Source organism: Synchiropus splendidus, chromosome 11 (genome assembly GCF_027744825.2).
Source record: "Synchiropus splendidus isolate RoL2022-P1 chromosome 11, RoL_Sspl_1.0, whole genome shotgun sequence".
Taxonomy (NCBI): Eukaryota; Metazoa; Chordata; class Actinopteri; order Syngnathiformes; family Callionymidae; genus Synchiropus; species Synchiropus splendidus.
The window spans coordinates 19,521,814-19,541,769 of NC_071344.1; the positions used below are offsets into that span (position 1 = coordinate 19,521,814).

The following is a 19,956-nucleotide window of genomic DNA, read 5'->3' on the forward strand; positions in this document are numbered from 1 at the left end:
GCAGCTCTCCTCCAGGTCTTTGGCTTCATGTTGCAAAAACACAGGGTGAGGCGTTGCCCTTTTATTGTGTGAACAAAAGCATGAACACACAACAGGATTGGTTAAGTCGATGGAATCATGGTGGGACAGGACGTCCACAATTAAAAGTAAAAAAAAAATGTGGTGACTGTTATTTCACAGATTTAAAAGTCCGGCCCTAGGTCAGAGGTCATTCAGCTAGTTGGAGTGATTCATAGTCGTAGCTGGTCTGACGCTCTGCCCCATGCTGCTGGTGACAGGCTGCCATCTTGGACCGGATGTCTCCTTTCCTCTCAAAATAGTCCACCAGCGGTGACTCGGTCAGCATGGAGGCAAGAACCTGCTCAAAAGAGATGGACCAGCTGGAGTCCAGCACGCTGCCGTACCGGGGCTCGTCTGTCACAGGCACCGGGTCGTCCGTGACGTCATCGCCGCGCAGAGAACCCGAGCTCACCAGCGAGTAGGAGGACGCCGGTGAGTCGTCTCCAGTCTCCTCATCTGTGGGCTCCAGCTGGGCTTCGGCCAGGTCCCGGCACAGTTGGCTGTCGGCGTCCCCCTCCTGCTGGCCCCCACCAGGGGGCTGGGCATGGCCACTGTCACTCTTGTTGCTGAACTTTTTGCCGACCTCACCGATGCGCAGCAGTAGACTGGCCACTGTGGCGATGGAGTGGTAGAGATCCTGCTCGTGCCGCTCCACGCTGAACATGTTGTACAAACTCTTACACAGCTCTATGAACTGCTCCTACACACAGACACACACACACACACAGTTAATCATTGCTCCTGGACTTTGTCTTCTGCTCCAGGTTCTACTGGTCACCTGGTTCATCCTGGGAAGGTCCTTGATAGTCTCCCTCCTGGGCTCCCTCTCCTCTGCCCAGACTCTCAGGTAGAACTTGTAGTCTTGGACTCTCTCACCTGTAGATACACATAGGTTAAAGGTCAGACAGAGGATAGGTAGAGAGAGTTTGAAACTTTCTGTTCCTCACCATCGCCACCCGCAAGCTTCTCTACCTCACCTGCACACAAATCCTCATCATCATCATCACTATTATCATCATGAAAGTGTGAAACTACAGACCTGGGCTCACTTCCTGTTGTGGCAAACTGTCCGTACAGGATGAATCTGGAAGATGAGAGAATGAATGTGTTAGTGGGAGACAGCCAAGGTCACACATGTTTGTATCTCTATCCTTGTGGGGACCTCTCATGGCCATAACCCATTCCCCAGCCTCTCGCCCTGAATATAACCATCCAAAACACATGGTTAACCTGAACCAGGACTCTGAACCAAACTGAAACAAAATTACTTCTAAGTCTTCATCCTCAAATTGAGGCTTTGATTTGTGGGGCCCAGCCAAAAGGTCCCCACAAAAGCATAAGGTCCTCAAAAGGAGGTGTTGTGTCAAGAATTGATAGAATTGGTCCCCACAAGTGAGGATGAACCAGGTACAGTGCGCGTGTGTCTGTCTTAACACTAACCTGCTGTTAGGTCATCGGTAAAGAAGTTTGTCGCCTCCAGGGCCGACTCCGCGTCCTCAGGACACAATGCTGCAACACACTCGCATCAGTCAGCAGTCCCAACAGAGGGTGATCCACACACACGTTTGTCTTGCTATCTTAGTGTGGACCATCATTGACATACATTAACATAACCCCCCCCAGACTCTCCCCCTAAACCTAACCATCCAAAACAAACAGCTAAACTTAACTTTAACTCTGAACCAAACTAAAACCCAGTTATAATAACCTAGCTATTTCGTAGTTTTAACCCTAAAAATGAGGCTTGACATGACTTGACATAATGTCCTCACTTTGCAAAAATGTCCTCACTCAGTCGATTAAAATGCATACAGGTTCTCACAGAGACAAAAATACAAGAACACACACACTCTACCTGGAGGAAGGTGTAGTTTGTACAGCAGTTTAAGTTTCTCTGTCATGTCTCCGTGATACATTCCACCTAAGGACACACGGTTGCTCAGTGAGTGTGTCTCTTCCATGCACACACACATTCAAACTCTTACTCAGCCCTGTAATAAACTCCTTGAAGTTCACCAGCCCGTCACGGTTCTGGTCCAGAATCCGAAACAGCCGGGCCGACAGCGTGAGAGTTTGGTCCCCACAGACCCATGGCGCCAGAGCAGCAAACAGCTGGCCAAATTGGACCGGGTCGATGCGATACTGTTCCAAGTAGGGCAGGCTCGGGTCGTGGCGCTGGGCTGCAGAGCTGCTGGGGCCCCAGTAACAGCTGGTCATGTGTTTGGACTGGAATCAGAAGCAAGTGTCACGGGACACGGACACATGACCCCGGCAGCAGGTGACCTCACCTTGAACAGGCAGTAGAGCTCCTCCAGCTCCTCGATACCAAACGCAGACTCGCTCATCATCGCCCTCACCTGGACAGACACACCCGTCAGGGACAACAACCATGACTGACTCGGCGGCCGACCAGCTCCACCCACCACACTCCGCTTGGCCGTGTCCTCCAGCGACTGGATGACCTTTAACCTCTGCTTGAACCTCATCTGCTCGATGACGTCAGCGTGAAGCGAGCCAAACTTCTGCCAATGCCAGGGAACACGTCACTTTCCTGCCCGTCAGGTGACGCTGCCAAGCGCACTAACCTCGTACGAGGACTTGATCAAGTCAAAGATGTCGATCTGCACCGGTGGCTCCTCACCACTGGTCAGCAGGGCGTGGAGGTGGGGGATGGGCGGCGCCACAGTCTGATTGTTCACCACGTTGTCCAGGTACCTGCACACACCAAACCAGCACTTTCAATGGGACAGCGCCACCTCTGGACAGATGCTTCTACCTGCCCAGGATGGTCATGGCTTCGCCCTCATCGCTGCACGCCAGCAGGGCGTCCATGTTGTCATGCAGAACCGCCAAGGCCACCTGTGGGAGGCACACAGCCGTCCATCACGGAGCTTTCCTTCCTCACATTGCAGGCAGCAGGGCCTACCTGGAAGACGGCCTTGATTCCCTCATAAAAGAAGCAGTCGACCAGCACAACGGCGCTGTCGAACGGCATCACGGACAGGAAGAGCGTCAGGAACCAGGACAGACTGATGGTGGAGATCACGCCTAGCTCCTGCATGTGCTCCGACAGGAGCGGGAGGAAGGCCCGGGTCAGGTCCTCGAACACACCCTGGTCCACCAGAGCCCCTGCAGGATCCATGAATAGATGAAGATGAGGAAGTCACGCTCCACCGTGCAGAGGACTGACCAACGACTCGGGTGTTGTAGTAGTCGGGAAGCATCCGTTCACACAGACACACCAGCAGCCAGAACGCTTGTTCCTCTGTACAGTAGAGCAGCAGCACCGACGTCACAATGTTCATGGCCTGTAGGGGGAGGCACCTCGGTTACGTTCACGGTACGTTCCACAAAGACGTTTCTCAAAATCTCACCTGACAGTATCCGATGTTGGGGTTGCGGTGTGCGTAGGCCGTGAGGACGCGTCGCAGGGCGGCGATGCCGGTCTCATTCTGGAAAGCTCTGTGTTCGGGCATGGAGCGGTGAAGGTCTCGTTCAATCTCCTCCGTGGCCAGAGAGCAGAGACCCATGGCCTGGTCCAACAGGTCGGCATAGTAACCAGGGTGGGACACCATCTCATTCTGAGCCCCTGTGGTGCAGATGAGAGGGTGAGTGATGGAGCGGGCAGGTACAAGTCAGCCAGCGAGTACCTGAGAACAGCATCCACAGCTCCCCCCGCAGGCATTCAGGGATCCCAGTCAGCACCAGGTCTCTGGTCCTGCAGGTCCGGTACATGCAGACTCCTCGGCCAAACTCGGAGAAGTGGATGTTCCAGGCCTCCTCCTTCATCTTCTCCTTCATCTGCAGCACACAGCAGGTCCATCAGGTTCCAGCTTCTGGGTCAGAACCTGAGCTCCACTCACAGCTCTGGGCCGGAGGTCCTCTGGCGTGTCCCGGTGGAACAGCTGCAGGAGACTCTGGGTGGCAGTCGGCAAGTCAGGATGGAAGTGGCGTCCCCTCTGGGATGACAGTGCTCCACCCGGAACAGTAGAGGTCACCTGAGGTCAAGGCACCCACTTACACTTTGTACTACTTTGATGACGTCACCAATGTGGGCTGAAGGGGAAGCTTCTGTAACCACTAGAGGGCAGCAGTCAGTCAAACGCACCTCATGAGCAGCCTGACGCAGAGAGAAGGGGTCGCCACGACTGCCATCCGGGGTCCGCTGTAGAAAGTCTGAGATTCGTTGGACCAGGAAATCCCGATCCTTGAGGTTGGCGAACAGGAAATTCATCTTGGTCTTGGTGCTGATGGACACCGGACACGGAAGGACGCCACTACTTTCTGCCTTCTCCACGACGGACACCTGGACATCACAGGTCACATGACAGAAATCCAATACACAACGTCAGACCGGCCAGAACCGTACCTCTCGGAGCGGGATGATCAACTGACACAGGTCTTCTTCACGGCTTTTGAAGCAGATGTAGTTATTTGAGATGAAGAGCTGACCGACGACATGCATCTTGGCGAAGGGCGTCCAGAGAGTGCAGTCTGTGTGACCGTCCAGTCGTTCGTCCTGAGTCAGGCGGAACGTTGTCCGATACCGCTCGTTCTTAGCTCGCGCATCCAAATCTCTGCACAGAGAAAGACAAGACGGTTGAACACGCCACATCCGGTGCCGACAACACCACACCGACCTCTTCAGTGAGGAGACGTTCTTGAGCGTCTTGCAGGGTTTGGGCAGTGAAAGGTCGGCGGCAAACGCCTCATTGTCCAGCAGCTGCCGCATGGCAATGTTAGCCAGTTGCTCCATCAGCTTGAATGTGTCATTGATGTTGAGGAACATGGAGAAGAAGTAGTCAGTGAGCCGCGTGCTGACGCGGATGCTCTCCGGGAACAGTAGCGTGGCATTCTTCTCCAGCTGCGTCACGTCCGTCCACTGCACCACCAGCTTCACTGCAGGATGACAGGGTCAACGGCAGAGCCGACGGGACGCAGCGTGCAGTTACGGTACCTTCCTTGCCCAGCAAGAGGGAGTAGAAGCACAGGTGATTGACTGACAGGTAGATCCAGCCCTGCCTGGGGACGCGACCCTTCCAGTAGCTGCAGGAGTAGTAGTTGACCAGCTTCTCCTCCTCCGGCATCCCAAACAATTTCCTCATCTTCAGCTCGGCCTCCCGGAACTTTCCACAGTCCTCGTCTGCTGGGGCCTCCGGCTCGTTCTTCAGCCGGCTCTCCTCGGCGATGATGCCCTGCAAGCGGTGACATCACTCATTCGCCAGCAGACAGGAAGACATACACACTGACACGGCAGCAGAAGTCGTACACAAATCTTTCCTCTCACAAACGTGGTGATGTCATCATCACTTTCAAAGATGGAGATAGTTTGGAGCAGGTTGGTCTCCAACCATTCCCAGTGGCCGGTGATCTCCTTCCTGGATGAGCCTGCGAGACAACACGTGACAGGTTGCTGCTGCCCGAGTGCGGTCGGTTATGGCACGAGTTCTGACTGACCACAAGCGATGCTCCAGTAGATCTGAGAGTCGGAGGTCTGCAGAAGAATCCTGTACGGTGCCACTCTGGCACTGGAATCCAGAACCACATCCAGGGTTCCCACCAGCAGACCTGACGCAGACAGCATGAGCGTGCGGGGTCCAGTCTACAGTAGAGCGGCCGGGAGTGCAGACACTCACCGGACAGCCCCCCGCCACGGCCGTGTCCTCGCCTCCTCTGCAGGATGAAGAACGGGTTGGCCCGCTCTGACACCCACAGCGCTCCGGCCAGAAGAACTTCCTCCGGATGGATCCACATCTGAGCGGGCTTCCCGTTCGCTCTCAGCTGGGCGCAGGTCCGAGGATCGTCCGAGGCCTCGCTGGTCCAGGTTCGGCCGATGTTGTTGTTTTTGCTCAAGTCTGGTGACCAAGCATCACTTCCGGGAGTGACGATTCAGTCCACGCCCCTTTACGTAATGCGTCACCGCGTTGAGAGCTTCCAATTTAAAACCTTTTCAGTTCAATCGTTTTGAATAAGCTTTCCGTCTCCGTCGTCAAGGTTTCAGTACAATGAAGGTCTACAATGCAAAGTGAACTCTACTCTTAAAACTAAAAATGTGTGTGTTCATACATACACACACACATATACAGTATATAGACTACTCACGATAAGTTAGGGATGTTGTGAGGTCCGCAGTGGACTTTCCTACATACGGTGTTTGTCACACTTCAGTGACTTCTGTCACTGAATACTACAATTGTATTCCAGCTTCAAAATGTATTTACAAATTCAAAACGTAACTATCTTTTTTTCATCTGCCAAAACCCAGTGGCGGAGCTTTGGAGCAGACTGATGTACCTACGCTTTGTCTGAAGACGACACACGACTGAGCACAAACCATCACTCGCACAAACGCACACCAGAAGGCAGCATTTTAATGAGGAGGGAACACAAACGTGTCTAGGTTGTTGATAATATTGTTGACCACAGATAGTATATTGATTAGATAAGAGCAGAGCAGCGCACACATTACTGGAGCAGGTGCTCCTCTGACCCGGCAGCAGAATAGGCTGTCGTCCTGGCACCCGCTCACTCAACGTTTCAGTCACTAGGAGTGGAACATGCGTCGGGTGAGAACAACTGTACAGCAGCTCAGGATGTCCATGATGTGACCTGGTCTAGGAGGCAGTCAGGTGGAGCAGTTGGGTCAGTTGGAACAAGACACAGGTCCACATCCATCTGGCTCTCTTCAGCAGTGCAGTCCCAAAAGTCCGGCTGCCATTCTGCAAGTGCAGACCACTGAGGCGCATGTATGCGTGAGAACCGTGCTCAGTTCGGGTCACAGGTCTGATGAAAATGTCCTGCCACCAGTTCAGAACTCCTTATCTGCAAGAGCAGAGCCCTTAGAGCCAGTGCAGTTTCTGGAGTCTGACTCAGCAGGAAGAGAACCAAAGGATCCAGTCAGAACCTCCACAATCAACACAGAGCGTCCGCGTGGGGGACCCTCCTTCCCCACACCTCCCTCACTGGCACGCACGCCTCAGGACTTGTCCTCAGTGTGCTCCAGTGAGCTCCGGATGTCAGGCAGCTCCACTTCAATGACTGCGCTGCGAGGGGATGAGGAGGTCCGGCTGAAGAAGTTCCCACCTGCCAGGAGAAGACCACAAGATCAGCTTGTGTCACCAGGTGAGTTCAAACCGGCCTGCTGTGGGTCTTACTGGTCACTGCGATGGTGATGTCTGCTGGAGTGCGGGTCATTGTCTCGGGGAGAGTGGGACTGAGTGGCTCCAGGCTGATGGCGGGCTGGCTGCGCTCACTAACCCTCCGACCGGCTGAGCCCTGGCTGCTGCCCAGGCGCTCCACATCCAACACCATGGTGTCCACGCAGGGAAGACTCGTCTATGGAAACAGAACCTCGGTCACTGCTGCGACACCAGAACCCAGACGATGAGGAGTCAAGGTGTGGATTAAAAAGGCGGTGCTGCTTGAGACAGCCCACGGAGGCTGCTGATTGGACGGGAACATCCAGCTGAGACGGCAGATAGGTTTCATGGCATATTTACACTTCTTAATATCCTTACCTCCATTTAATCTTTTTAGGTTCATTGTGTCTTTGTTACTCAAGTATTTATTTTTACATCATGTTTTCTAGTCATCGCTGTCTTTCCTTTGATGGTGGCCCCTCACAACAGTTACACTTTCTAATGTGGCCCTGTAGGAAATTGAATTGCCCACCTCTGCTGTAAGGTCATTGCAAACATTAGCCAGAGGAAACCATGTCATGATGTCACCACTAGGGATGGGCGATATGGAAAAAAAAAGTTATCGCAATAAATGTTGTGATTTCAGCGATAACAATAATTATCACGATAAATACGTTTTCATTCTATTCCATGTGTTGGACACTACAGTCTCTCTTGAAACTGTTTTGTGATGAAACTTATGAGTGGCGTTTGTCTCCAATATCATTATTTGTTAATGTTTAAATGTCATAGTTAATTAAGTGTAGAGATGTTTCACGTGTCTGGTAGAAGCCGCTCGTGTATGACAGTCTGCTCTGCCAGTTTTATTTGGGGGATAAATTTAGCCGTCTGTCTGCTGTATCTCATGTCTCTAACAATTGACTTTAACTATGGACCAGTCTGGACACATTTCCTTGATGCCATTGAAGAAATATTAGAAACCATGTGAATAAATGATTCTCCAAATCATTATACAAACTGTCAGTCCTTTGTCTTGAGTGATCAAAAACCTTTTCACAATTCTCTCTCCTAAAATGGTTGTTTTCCATTGCCTTATAAAAGATTTCACTAATACTTTGACCGCTCTAGAATTTATTGATGGTCCCTCGGAGGAGGTCCGTGCAATATCCAACTATTTTCACCACGGTGTTTCACCGAGGCGCCAGCTCTGCGGGAGACCTGCATGTGTTGATGTGAACCAAGGCAGACACGACCATGTCAGAGAACCTATGAGGACTACTCCATCTAATAAAATAAACACGGATCCAGTGACTCAAAGTTGACCAGTGTCATTATCTAAGGTTCCCTGTATTAAAAATAAGTTAAAAACTACGATCGTGAACCAAAGTCCACCACACTCTCTGTCACATGCCGGTGTGGGCTGCCAAATGCAGTGGAGCTGGAGAGCGCGGCGCACCGTCATGGTCTCGTAATGTTCATGTATGCAGGTCCAATGTAGCGAGTGCACCGCGTGTTTATCGTGAGATGCAGAATTGTCAGGGTGGAGATTGTGTTTGGGGGTATATCGTGTACGATAAGTTATCGCCCATCCCTAGTCACCACCTACATGGACTTGGTGGAGACACCAGACCATTCCTACCCAACCGCTCGGTGGAGACACAGCAGTAAGTGCTGAGTAGGCACAACTGTGAGAAGAATGAGTCAGCGGACCAGAGTCGTGACTCACCATGATGCCCAGGGCCTTCAGGATGTTGAGCTTACACATGGGACAGGTGCAGTGCTCATTCAGCCAAGGGTCCACACACACCTTGTGGAAGACGTGTCTGCAAATAAGAGCAGAGCCGCTGACATCTGGGCCAGGGCAGTGATGATGTCATCAGCCTTGACAGCTCTCACTCACTTGCAGGGAAGAATCCGCACCACATCGTTGAGCTGGTAGGACTCAATACACACCGCGCAGTGGTTGAAGTCCACATCAGTCTCCTGCAACACACACACACGCAGAGGTCATGCATTTTCATGGGTCCAGTGGGGTCATGACCTATGATTTCCACCATCATAAGAGACAAATAAGAGATACGATAATCAAAACAAGATTCCCACAAATCAAAACAGAAAAAAACAGATTTCCGACGATACAATAAAAAACACAATAAATGTAAAAAAAAAATGAGTTCAAAGGTCCCCATTGACCCTCGCGGTAGCAGCAGCAGTGGTGTGTCACCTTGTCTCCTCGCTTGACCGTCCGGGTGGTCAGCTTCCCGATGGCCTTTTTGGCAGCATCACCAAGTCGACGCTGAAGAACACAGGTTGTTCATTGCAACATGGGAGGAGAGCAGGACGAGCCAATGCAAGTGGATCCTCACCTGACTGCGATCACGAGCACTGCTGTCACGGATCTTCTGGATGAAGTAGAAGACGAGCCAGGCGGAGGAGATGATCATGAGGACAATGAAGGAGACGGACACGAAGACCAGCGAGCCTCGGTTAATGGACGGCCCACGCTGACCCACCAACACGCTGACCAGCACGGTCAGGTTCCGGTCCAACTGGGCCAGGATCTCTTTACCGTAGACTTCAGTTATCATCACCGCCACAACATCACCCGTCCCTGTGTGGAACATGCTGGGTCAGAACATTCTAGCAGAGTCAGCCTGCGCACACGTACTCACACACATGCTTGTATCTCTATCCTTGTGGGGACCTCTCATGGCCTTGACCCTTTCCCCAGCCACTCCCTCTAAACCTAACCATCCAAAACACATGGCTAACCTGAACCAGGACTCTGAACCAAACAGTTAGAATGACCTAATTATTTAGATGTATTCATCCTCAAATTGAGGCTTAACCTCGTGGGGTCCAGCCAAATGTCCCCACAAAGTCCTCACAAGGAAAGGCTTATGTCAAGATGTTGTCCCCACAAAGTAAGATAAACACACACACACGCACCCTCGTGTCCCATCTTCACAGTCTTGTCGGTGGAGTTGTTGTATACAAGCACAGCGGTGGCGTTGAAGGTGGCAGCCTTCAGGATCTTCTCTCTGAATGTGCAGTTCCCTCTCTGCATCAGCGCCACCCAGTGGACACCACGAGGTGGGGGGTGGAAGCGAGTGTTGGGGTCACAGCCCTGACGGTCCACCACTGACGAGACACACGGGTGACATTGTTACAACAGAAACGCTGTCAGTAGACAGGTCACAAGGTCACGATGGGGTCAAATGTGGTCATCGACTCCAGTTCCAGGTGGACACAGTGTTCCTCTGCTGCAGTGTCCTTGAACACATCGCTGTAACCCAACACCAGTGTGGCAGTTACACTTCCTCTCACCCCCCCCTCCTCGCTGAGCCGAACATCTATCACATGGGGGCGTTGGTGGAGCGGTCTGTGTGCCATAAGGAAGTGAACTTTGATGAAAAACCTCACGGCATGCTAACGCAGCTAATGAGATGCATATCAATGAGCCTTTCTTTCATCCTCAGACTTTGACATGTCAGCACTTTTAACAGCCTGGACAGGAACGACTGTACGACCTGAGTTCTTGGAGGACGTTGCTATTCATTTTGTCACACTCAAAAAGCTAAAGCTCAAATCAAACCCACTGATTTGTGGGGGTGATTTCAGTGAGCATCATTCTTGTATTGACCTGGTGGCGATCACAGGAAGTGCAGTAGCTTTGACAAACATGGTGACTGGTCTACCTCCGTGGTGCGGAGCCGGTGCAATGACAACTCCCCGGGCGTCCACTTTGGGCGAGTTCTGTCCATAGGTCCCTTCGTCATTGCTCATGAGGTGGACCGTGTGGCCCCGGCTGTCCAGGACGGTGGCATTGACCGTGGCGCTGACAAACTCCTCCGACACCATGTTCCGGTCTGAGCGCGCTCCAGCGCCGAGGCTGGACCAGACCAGGACCAGGACGATGGGGAGACACGTCCAGCTCATGTTGTCCTCTTGGTCCACGTCACATCCAAACTAGAACACAAGAGGGTGAGGTCAGTAGTGCAGTGCTTTGAGCCACTTCAAACACACCAGTGTGTCAAGTTGCACCTTCACAAACACACAGCTGAATTTAATTTCTGTGCCACTTACACATTAGGAGCATCCAACAAGTTTTGGGAACTAAACACACCTTGGCAAAACCCCACAATGTATTATCCCTCAGTGTCCCCCACAGTGCACCTGGTTTCGGTTGAGCTCGCATCACCCACCTGAACGACGTCAGTGAATCCAGTTATGTTCTTGTCCTCTAGATGTCTCCTCCGATCATGTTTCCTCGAGGGGACAGAGCGCATCCGCGCACATCTGCCTGCTGTCGGCCATCATCAGCGGACCAACAACATCTGGACCTCCTCGTCCTGACGTCCTCGCAGGAGCTCCGGGACAATGACTCAGTGGCGGACCGACGCTGCGGCTCTCTCCGGCCGCCTGTCGCTGCTCAGCTCCCGACCACCCGTTGAGACCGAAGGTCGACGCTCAGTCTCGGTCCGGTTCGTTTCCGGCCGGAGCTGTGGCGGTGCAGACGGACGCCCTGTCTCCTGTGTCAGTCCGAGGCGCAGGCACAGTGCGCAGGCGTAGACGAGAGGAACGGAGGCGGTGGCGGTGTCGCTGCGCTATTCCCTTCTTCGTCCCGATTCCCTTCGAGGGCTCGTGTTTATGATGTCGTTTCCTTCCCGCATGCGCACTGGTTGTTTCCGCTTGATGCCCAAATCAGCATAATAGGATACGTCACTGCACGGACGCCGTGCGCTTCATCGAATCGTCGAGAGGAGTGGGTTGTGCTTCACACCTGTCCTCTGAAGATGTGGAATTTCCACTACTTCACGTGTTTCAAGGAGTTTCTCTTGACCAGCGTGTCAAACATGGACAGACAAGAAATGCCCTGCTCCGCTCGCAGCTTTATATCGAAAGGTATGAAAATTGTTGACCAGTAATAGTATTTCTAGTTGCCTTTCATGTTCTATAACATAACTTGCAAAGATAAACGGAGGCTTATTAATCTTATTAATAATATATTAATCATTTTTTAAACTAGCATACTGGCAAAAAAAAGCATTCACGACATACAAAGTTGGAACAAAAATGAAAATTTTTAAAAAAAAATATAGAACTACTAGCATATTCTCAGTGGGTGTCTGCATGTGCATGCATGTTGCATGTTATGTCTCTATTCCAATTTAATAAAGTATTTGTTGTGGAAGATGGGAACCATTTGGCCAGGTGCCTATGGTTTGTCCTGATGATCTCCACCTGACGTCGGGAACCTTTAAATTCTCCAACTGGCTCCTCCTCAGTGGCAGCTGCTCTGTATACTGTAGCCCTTTACTTTAAGAGACTCGTTTGATTCTGTGTTTGTCTTGGCCACTGCTAGCTTTGTTGTGTTGACCTATGTGATTGAATTTAAGTGATTGTTTTGTTCGTGTTGCATTTTGTGTCAGTTTATTATATTTACCTTAATTAAATAACTATGTACAACAACTTGCTCAACTATTTTTCCTTTTTACCCAAGCAGGGACATAACAGATGGCAGGATGTTCTACACTGGAACTCGTCTGCAGTGCCTTCGCTTGGTGGTTTTGTCTGAGGAGGAAAAGAGGTCTGTCCTTCACGAGTGCCATGATCATCCAGGGACAGGAAACCTGGTTACTACTGCTAAACTGTAAAGAAGGACGTGTATGACTGGGTAAGTACTCAAATACAATAACGAAGTTGAAAAAAAGGCTGTGTAAAAGTTACTTGTCTTTGTACTGTTCTCCGGTCAGTGGATACCATAGATCTCAGGGCGTACCAGTAGCAGGAAGAGAACCGGAAGAAACCACAGAAGAAGTGGGATGCAGACTTGGTTTATTCCAGATCAGCATTAGCAAAGGAAAAGCAAAAGTGTCAAAAGGACAGTTGTGGTACTTCAAATGAGCTGCAGACTAAATTTAGAAGAAACAAAAATGAATATTGAGAATAATTTTGAGAATGATTTAAGAACTAACATGTAGCTGCATGAGCTGTTACTGAAACACACGCATTTACTGAGCCAGAAATGAAACCCAGCGGCCCGTGTTTACAGGCGTCACTGCCCCAACGGCAACTTCAACACAACCGTCTCACCCGCCTATAGAACACTGACGCTCCACTTGTGACGCCCAGTGGTTAACGTCGTACATTGCAACTAATTTTTTTCACATCCGCCAGTTCCAGTTAACGGTATTAGAATGGAAACAATCTAAGATCATCTCTCCTCAGCAGTGGAATCCAATTCACTGATGCTGGAAGACGAGGCCTGATCCCAAACCTAAAACATAACATGCAAGCACTTGAGGCTACGCAGGCTATGCCGGCTACGGTTAGTTACCTGTGAAGTGATTTAGTTTCAAATGCTAAAAAAAAGGGAGAACTCAGCCGTCGACTTTGTTCTAAGCAACAAAAAAAGACTACATGGGAAAGGCAAGCCGAGTTTACCTGTTTTGAAGTCATTCATGTTGACGTCCTCAGTAGCCCGCCAGTTTGAATTCTGCTCGTAAAATTTTTGCTGTACTACGCATGCGCCTACCTCGGTCTTTCCAATCATTGGTCAACATGAAATTGCTCTACAAAGCTCTCTCCTTAAACCAAGGGTGTCCAAACCGGTCCTCAGGGGCCGCAGTGGCTGCAGGTTTTTGTTCCAGCCTGACAGACACATACAGCTTCACCAGTCAGGTGTTCATGTGATCAGTTGTTTGTCAGTCAGGTGCTGCTTGTTTCAGCTGAGACCTGATTGGTGAGACTAGGTTAGTTAGGTTTCAGGGTCTAGGTAGTGTTGGTAAAGGTTAGAATGAGTGGGTGGGGCACCTAGGTTGGTTAGGTTTAGGACCTAGGTGGCGAAGGTTAGGGTTAGAATGCAAAGGTGGGGTACCTAAGTCTGTTGGGTTTAGGGTTCATTTTAGTGGATAGGGTAAGAATAGGTGGGTTGGGAGTCTAGGTTAGTTAGCTTTCGGGTCTTGGTCCTCGCTGCTTTGTTGGATCCATGGAAAGCCTTCACCCACAGGCCTGGAGTCCACTCTGTGAACTCTTTTCTCCAAGTTCTGATTAGGGATGTTGGCATGACTATTAACGTGTGGCTGACCAGCTCAGCATCATCCATCCCACAGAGGAAGGAGATGACCTGGATGGTTTTACCCAAACCCATATCTTTGGCAAGAATTCCCCCTTTCCTGCCATCTCTGAAGAGGCTATGTAAGAAGACCATGTCAACATTAACAACATTAACTGATGCTCGATAAAAGCGTCCATGACGACCCGTGTGACCATCAGCGGGTGTCCTATTTCATATGTGCTCTGCCCTCTAACGGCCTTCGCTATTGGTTAATCCACCTCGAGGCACTGGCCTCGGCCTGAGACTTTGATTGAGTGGCTCTCCGCCCAGGAAGGCACCACATATAAGACACCCCCACTCCCGACACTCTGCTTCTTTTTCCACTCAGCCTGCGACTGTTGTCACCATCGGGTGCTGTTATGGACCGTGTTTGTGTTTCCTGCGCTATTTTTCAGGATGAGTCCAATAAGCACGACACCTGTGTCGTCTGCTTAGGTCAGGACCATCTGAAGTTCGTCCCGCATGCTTGGCACTTCCAGGAGAAGCTCGCTGCATCCGGGCAGGCCTAGCCCTTGGGGAGCCGACCAGGAGACTCGACCACCTCAGCCAGCTGATTTGGGCTGAGGCCACTGAGGAAGACAACCATTGGTTCTACGAGGAGGAGGTCCACCTCATAGTCTTCCCCGACGACGGGGAGGAGGATCAGTCGGGCATGGAGAAGGGTGAGTGTGCACCAATGGGGCCCATCCAAAGAATGTACCCCATGGAGGAAATGCCCAGCCTCTTCCAGCAGCGGAGGTACTAGGAGTACCGCTCCCCGTTCCGCCGGAGCCAGAGGACGAGGACTTCTCTACATCCATGTAGGCCAGGGCCCATAAGAAGTCTGCCAGACCAAGATGACGTGGCTGTGGGCCCACTCTGCCAAAGACCTAATGGCTCCCCTGTACATCAAGGCGGTATATACTCCACGGTGGGAGGCATGGACCCCACCAAGGGTCTTCCTCCTCTGGGCGACACACTGGGGTTCTGCCTGGCTCCCTCGACCACGCTCTGGATCGGAGCCAAGCAGCAGCTCCCGGGACCACACCACTGCGGTCTTCCTCGACAGGGCCTGCGGCATGCACGTGCAGACCCTGTCGAACAACATTACTTTTCTGGTGACAGCATTGGACTGGTCCCTCTTCGAGAAGGACAGACTGGAGGGGGAGGAACTCCAACGAGCAAAAGTGACAGCAGCAGCTTTCAGGAAGATGGTGCTGGCTGCATCGGTGGATGGGGCGTACATCCGCGTGCTTTCTCAGGTGGCCGCTCGCAACCTCTGGCTGTCAAATACCAGCCTCAAAGAGTCAGAAGCAGAACCTCATCTGTGCTCCAATTACTGATGACACCTTGTTAGGCCCTAACGTCTCCGACTACTTGGAGAAAATGGAGACAAGTCGTCCGCTCGCCCGTCGGAGCGTTTTCATCTCATGCAACACACTCCTGCGTCCTCTTCATCCCGGTCCAGGGAGCATGTCTTGTATTTATTTGTCTTTATTTTTCCTTTCCTGGGTCGTCCAATGTTTGTTTTCTAATCCTGTCATTTTGAAAGATTCTAATCCATGCATTGAAGTCTTTGACTAATGTATCTGTTTTCTTTTGCTGCACTGCTTAGGGAATCCCAGGTGAAGTCAGGGACTTCACATCCGTGGATAAAATAAGAGCTCACCTGAGTCGGGGATTCAGTGTAAAGACAAGGTCGCATTCACTGTTAAAAGCAGTGTTTCTTTGAGTCGGACACTCTGTGCGAACAGGTGGTCGGGGACTTTATTTTGGTGGTTAACAACGAGGAGTTTTTTTTTTTTTTTTTTTAAAGAGAAGAATGGGTTACAGCAAGAGTAAAATGGAGGAGCTGATGTGGACAGCTCCATGCATGAAAATTATAAAAGACAAATATGGGGATGAATGTTTGGAGTGTGTGACTGAACGGGTGAATCATCTTGAACAGCACATTGAGTGTGATTGAATTACGATTGGTGAGAAACAGACTGAATGAAGATGTTAGTAGGTTGAGAGAATGAGAAAAAATTCAAATGGAGAGTCTGAGGAAGTTTGAAAAACACCAGAATAAAAAAAAAAAAAAAAAAAAAAAAAAAAGTGGATTGAAGAAGCCGAGCGTAGAGCGGCCATACAAATGCAATAGAAAAAAAGTGTGGAAAAATGTGGGGAAGGGCAAGAAAAGTGTGAGGGCCCTCAAACTGATGAATGTTTTTCTGGTCTTTATCCGAGTCTAAGTCAAATCACACATCGGAGAGATGATGACTGGGTCCCTCCGCCATATACCCGATTCCAGGTCCATTGCAGATCATTCCACCCATTGTTGTCCAACCCCCAATTCAAGGACCTCCCCCTATCCCTCCCCAACAGGACATCCATGCACAAGTGGTGACAAGATCAAGAGCAAAACAACACCAAGAATCACCACAAGATGGCGCCAAACCACCTGTCCTCACCGCCGCATCACCTGGTCACTGCAACGTTGATTCCTCAGCTGAGCCCACAATGGTCCTACTCACCTGGAGGATCTTCAGGAGGCAACACACAACATCATACAAGTAAGACTGTCCACGTTTCAAACACTCGGATGCCTATGAATGAGTAATCCAAGCGCCGGTGGCAGACATGTCCTGATGCTCATTCAAGGAGTGGCCTTCTCCTGAATGTGGAGGTAATGCACTCGCAGACACTGTGATGGCGTTTTGCAGGGCCTGGCGTGCAACAAGGCCTGAATTGCACAGCCTTCTAAACCGCCACCTGAAATCAGAAGGCTTCACTCTCATCGCCAATGAGGTCACCGTACCAGGTTTTGAAAATCTCAGAGTAATGACTGCCACCTGGAACAGGGACAATCCCTGGGAACAATGGGTCACAAGCATCTGCAACACCATACTGCGTGTCTTCCAAGTCAGACATGATCCCAGCAAAATCAAAACTGGATCCCAAAAGTCAGATGAGACTGTCACTCAGTCACTCAGGACAAGGAAAGTCACAAACCTATGCTGGTGATGAGTCTATGTTTGAAACCATTTTGAAACGTGACGTGGTATGATGGCCTCTGTGCTGATATCTGCAAACAGATGAATTCCAGCCTTGTGGGTGGATGGAGAGAGAATCGGGTTCCAGGCGTCTGAACTCTGTACTGCTGTCCCAGATACAGACAGCCAACCTCGCTATGGTCCAACACTCCACTCCAAGGGGCCGTGGGTGTAGTCACTGGTCTTCTCGGCCACATGGACGTGGTGGTCACTTCTCACAGATGCGCAAGGTTGTGGCCACATTCTTGCTTGTTATCTCCAATGTTATTGTGTACGCCTCCTGTGCAGTGAATAAAGTGTATGCTGACTGTGAGTGCCTCAGTGAGAGTTTCAACTTCACACTGTGGACTTGTCTTCTCACTGTCTTTCCAAAGATTCTTCAGCAACAGACAATTCTCTCTTTATGGGAGTTAAGAAGTTCCGCAACAGAACTCATGGAGAACTACACTGAGGAAGAGGATGAAGGGCTTGTCAACACGAACAACTGTATAAAATCTTCCATGGCAATCTGCATGACCATCCGCGACATGGGGAGTCCTTCTTGTACAGCCTCTACACAGACAGCAGGACTGGGGGAATTCTTGCTGACAACATGGTTTTGGGTAAAACCATCCAGGTCATCTCATCTCTCTCTGGGATGTATGATGCCCAGCTCGTCAGTCACACTCTCCTCGTCATGCCAGCGCATGCAAAGTACTGAAACACTGAGTGTGGATGAGAAGTGGTTTTCGAGTAATAAAAATAAACAACAGAGGGCGCTGTTTGCTCACTGTGACTTCTGGTTTAACGTCGTTGTTGCAAGAATAAATACAAGAGGCAAAAACAAGACAGACGTTTTTGCATGGCGCGAGTAAAAGTTTAACAGTAGAAAAATGTAAATAAACTGTTGGAGGTTGTATATCAGGCGACTCTGGACTACTTTAGCTTCATTCTTTTTTGGTAGCATGAATACGAGTATTGACAACAAGCACTTACACTTCAATCCCATGTGTCCCAGAAAGCCAGGGTCATGGGATGCGCAAGTCACTTGAAGCTTCATGAGATACCAGCAAAGAGATGTTGAGTGGAGAACTCCAGAGAAGTTGGTTTTAATGGTTTGCTGCTCAAACGATTGTATAAAGTGGCATGTTTCTTGTGTGGGTAACATTCAGGTGTCATTTTTTTCCACATCACTTGTGACAAGGACCATCATCCAACGGCATCTTTACTTCAGAAAATCGCTGTATCAAAATACATTTTACAAATTTGTAGACTCCTTCTGCTTCCTAGGAGCCACCATCACTGTGGACCTCAAATGGGAGCCAACCATTAGGTCCCTCATCAGGAAGGCCCAGCAGAGAATGTTCTTTCTGAGGCAGCTACGAAAACTAAGACTGCCGACGAAGTTGCTGGTGGAGTTCTACACGGCCATCATCCAGTCCATCCTCACCTCCTCTATCACCGTCTGGTACAGCAGCGCTACCTCCAGGGACAGGATCAGAGGCGACCCTTGTCAACCTGGACATGGACTGTTTGTTCCTCTTCCCTCTGGCAGGAGGCTACGGTCCATCCAGACCAGAACCTCCCGTCACAGGAACAGCTTCTTCACCTCGGCCGTCAGACTGTTGAATTTGTGATCAGCCTTTGTTTTTGTTTGTCTTTGTTATTTTATTTTATTTCTTAACAGCACTTTATTTCAAAGCACTTTCCTAGTTGGTGAAACCCCCACTGACCATGGCAATAAATTCTATTCTGATTCTGATTCTGATTCTGAACACATAGCTTCATGTTCAATTTTAATGACTTTTTAAATTCAATTTTTACATGACATTAGCATTTTTTTATTAATTCCAAAGTATGTGTAGCAGACAAAAGTATTCTGGCCCGGTGTACCTTGGTGCCACCTGTTACTGCAGTCTACTAGTCTTCAGTCTACATTAACAGGAAGACATACGCTCAGATTACATGTGTCAACATGAGACTAAGAAGACAGAGGCAGGAGGACCGGTGAAGATGAGTGAGGAGAGAAAGTCATGACAGATGAGTTCAAGTGTTTGAGATCAGTACTGCAGCGTGATGAACAGAGCTGTGAAAAGCTGTGAAGCAGAGAGTGCAGGCAGGGTGGAGTGAGTGTCAGGATGGTGAAGGTGGGAAGAGACTGAATTGTTAAAGGTGAAAAATAAAATCCCACATTGAAGACAATATAAATAAAACTGTTAGCACCTTTAGAGTAAATGTGGCTACTGTGGCTCAACAGACTGTGTCTGCACTGTGAGACTAAATGAGACTTGAGTCAGTCCTGAGTCAGAGTGACTATCACCATAGGTGCCTCGCGCACACGACACACACTAGCAACATTCTACGTTCTCATGGGACACATGCTGCATTATTAATGCCAACCCTATCCTTCACTTCAAGCTCAGTTGTTCTCTTTAATCCTGGTGGGTCACAGTCAGGTACATGGGCAGGCTCGGGTTTGAAAGGCCTTGAGGGGGGGCTCCTTGTCTGCTTCATGTGGCTATGCAGGACTGAAGACAGAACATAAATCTCAACATGTCACCTCTCCAATGCACGCAAGATCACTACTGTTGTCCTCGCCTGTCGACTTGTGGGTGCATAAACTTGATTTGATGAGTGTGTATGT

General features: G+C 50.1%; 3 protein-coding genes across 12 annotated transcripts; 1 reads left to right on the forward strand and 2 right to left on the reverse strand.

Moving 5' to 3' along the window:
• Positions 1-46: 46 nt before the first annotated feature.
• Positions 47-5,947, reverse strand: LOC128766844 (TBC1 domain family member 9B). The gene is made up of 23 exons (XM_053878292.1): positions 5,697-5,947; positions 5,518-5,628; positions 5,330-5,448; positions 5,018-5,255; positions 4,701-4,959; positions 4,430-4,637; positions 4,169-4,366; positions 3,924-4,058; positions 3,711-3,861; positions 3,435-3,649; positions 3,251-3,368; positions 2,987-3,189; positions 2,837-2,919; positions 2,646-2,775; positions 2,484-2,582; positions 2,349-2,417; positions 2,046-2,286; positions 1,916-1,981; positions 1,501-1,569; positions 1,100-1,144; positions 1,008-1,037; positions 839-936; positions 47-760 (listed from the first exon to the last, which is right to left on the reverse strand). Exons 1-23 carry the CDS (start codon positions 5,812-5,814, stop codon positions 209-211), a joined length of 3,555 nt encoding a protein of 1,184 aa, XP_053734267.1. The 5' UTR covers positions 5,815-5,947; the 3' UTR covers positions 47-208.
• Positions 5,948-6,419: 472 nt separating this feature from the next.
• On the reverse strand, positions 6,420-12,210 carry rnf130 (ring finger protein 130). Its single transcript, XM_053878921.1, has 9 exons — positions 11,405-12,210; positions 10,898-11,168; positions 10,149-10,340; positions 9,566-9,810; positions 9,424-9,495; positions 9,100-9,182; positions 8,926-9,022; positions 7,215-7,395; positions 6,420-7,143 (listed from the first exon to the last, which is right to left on the reverse strand). The coding sequence occupies exons 1-9, from the start codon at positions 11,486-11,488 to the stop codon at positions 7,037-7,039; spliced, it is 1,332 nt and encodes a 443-aa protein (XP_053734896.1). The 5' UTR covers positions 11,489-12,210; the 3' UTR covers positions 6,420-7,036.
• LOC128767144 (uncharacterized) lies at positions 11,557-19,953 on the forward strand. Of its 10 annotated transcripts, none has more exons than XR_008416093.1 (5): positions 11,557-12,104; positions 12,703-16,591; positions 16,666-16,853; positions 17,450-17,563; positions 17,708-19,953. XR_008416093.1 is itself a non-coding variant. In XM_053878926.1 (5 exons), the coding sequence occupies exons 4-5, from the start codon at positions 16,727-16,729 to the stop codon at positions 18,185-18,187; spliced, it is 939 nt and encodes a 312-aa protein (XP_053734901.1). In that variant the 5' UTR covers positions 11,557-12,104; positions 12,703-12,876; positions 14,715-16,591; positions 16,666-16,726; the 3' UTR covers positions 18,188-19,953. The 10 variants fall into 10 exon arrangements, 8 of the variants coding, with proteins under 8 accessions (XP_053734901.1, XP_053734900.1, XP_053734902.1 ...); XM_053878926.1 differs by having other exon boundaries at positions 12,703-12,876; positions 14,715-16,591; positions 17,376-19,953; XM_053878925.1 differs by having other exon boundaries at positions 12,703-12,876; positions 14,755-16,591; positions 17,376-19,953.
• The last annotated feature ends 3 nt before the right edge of the window (positions 19,954-19,956 follow it).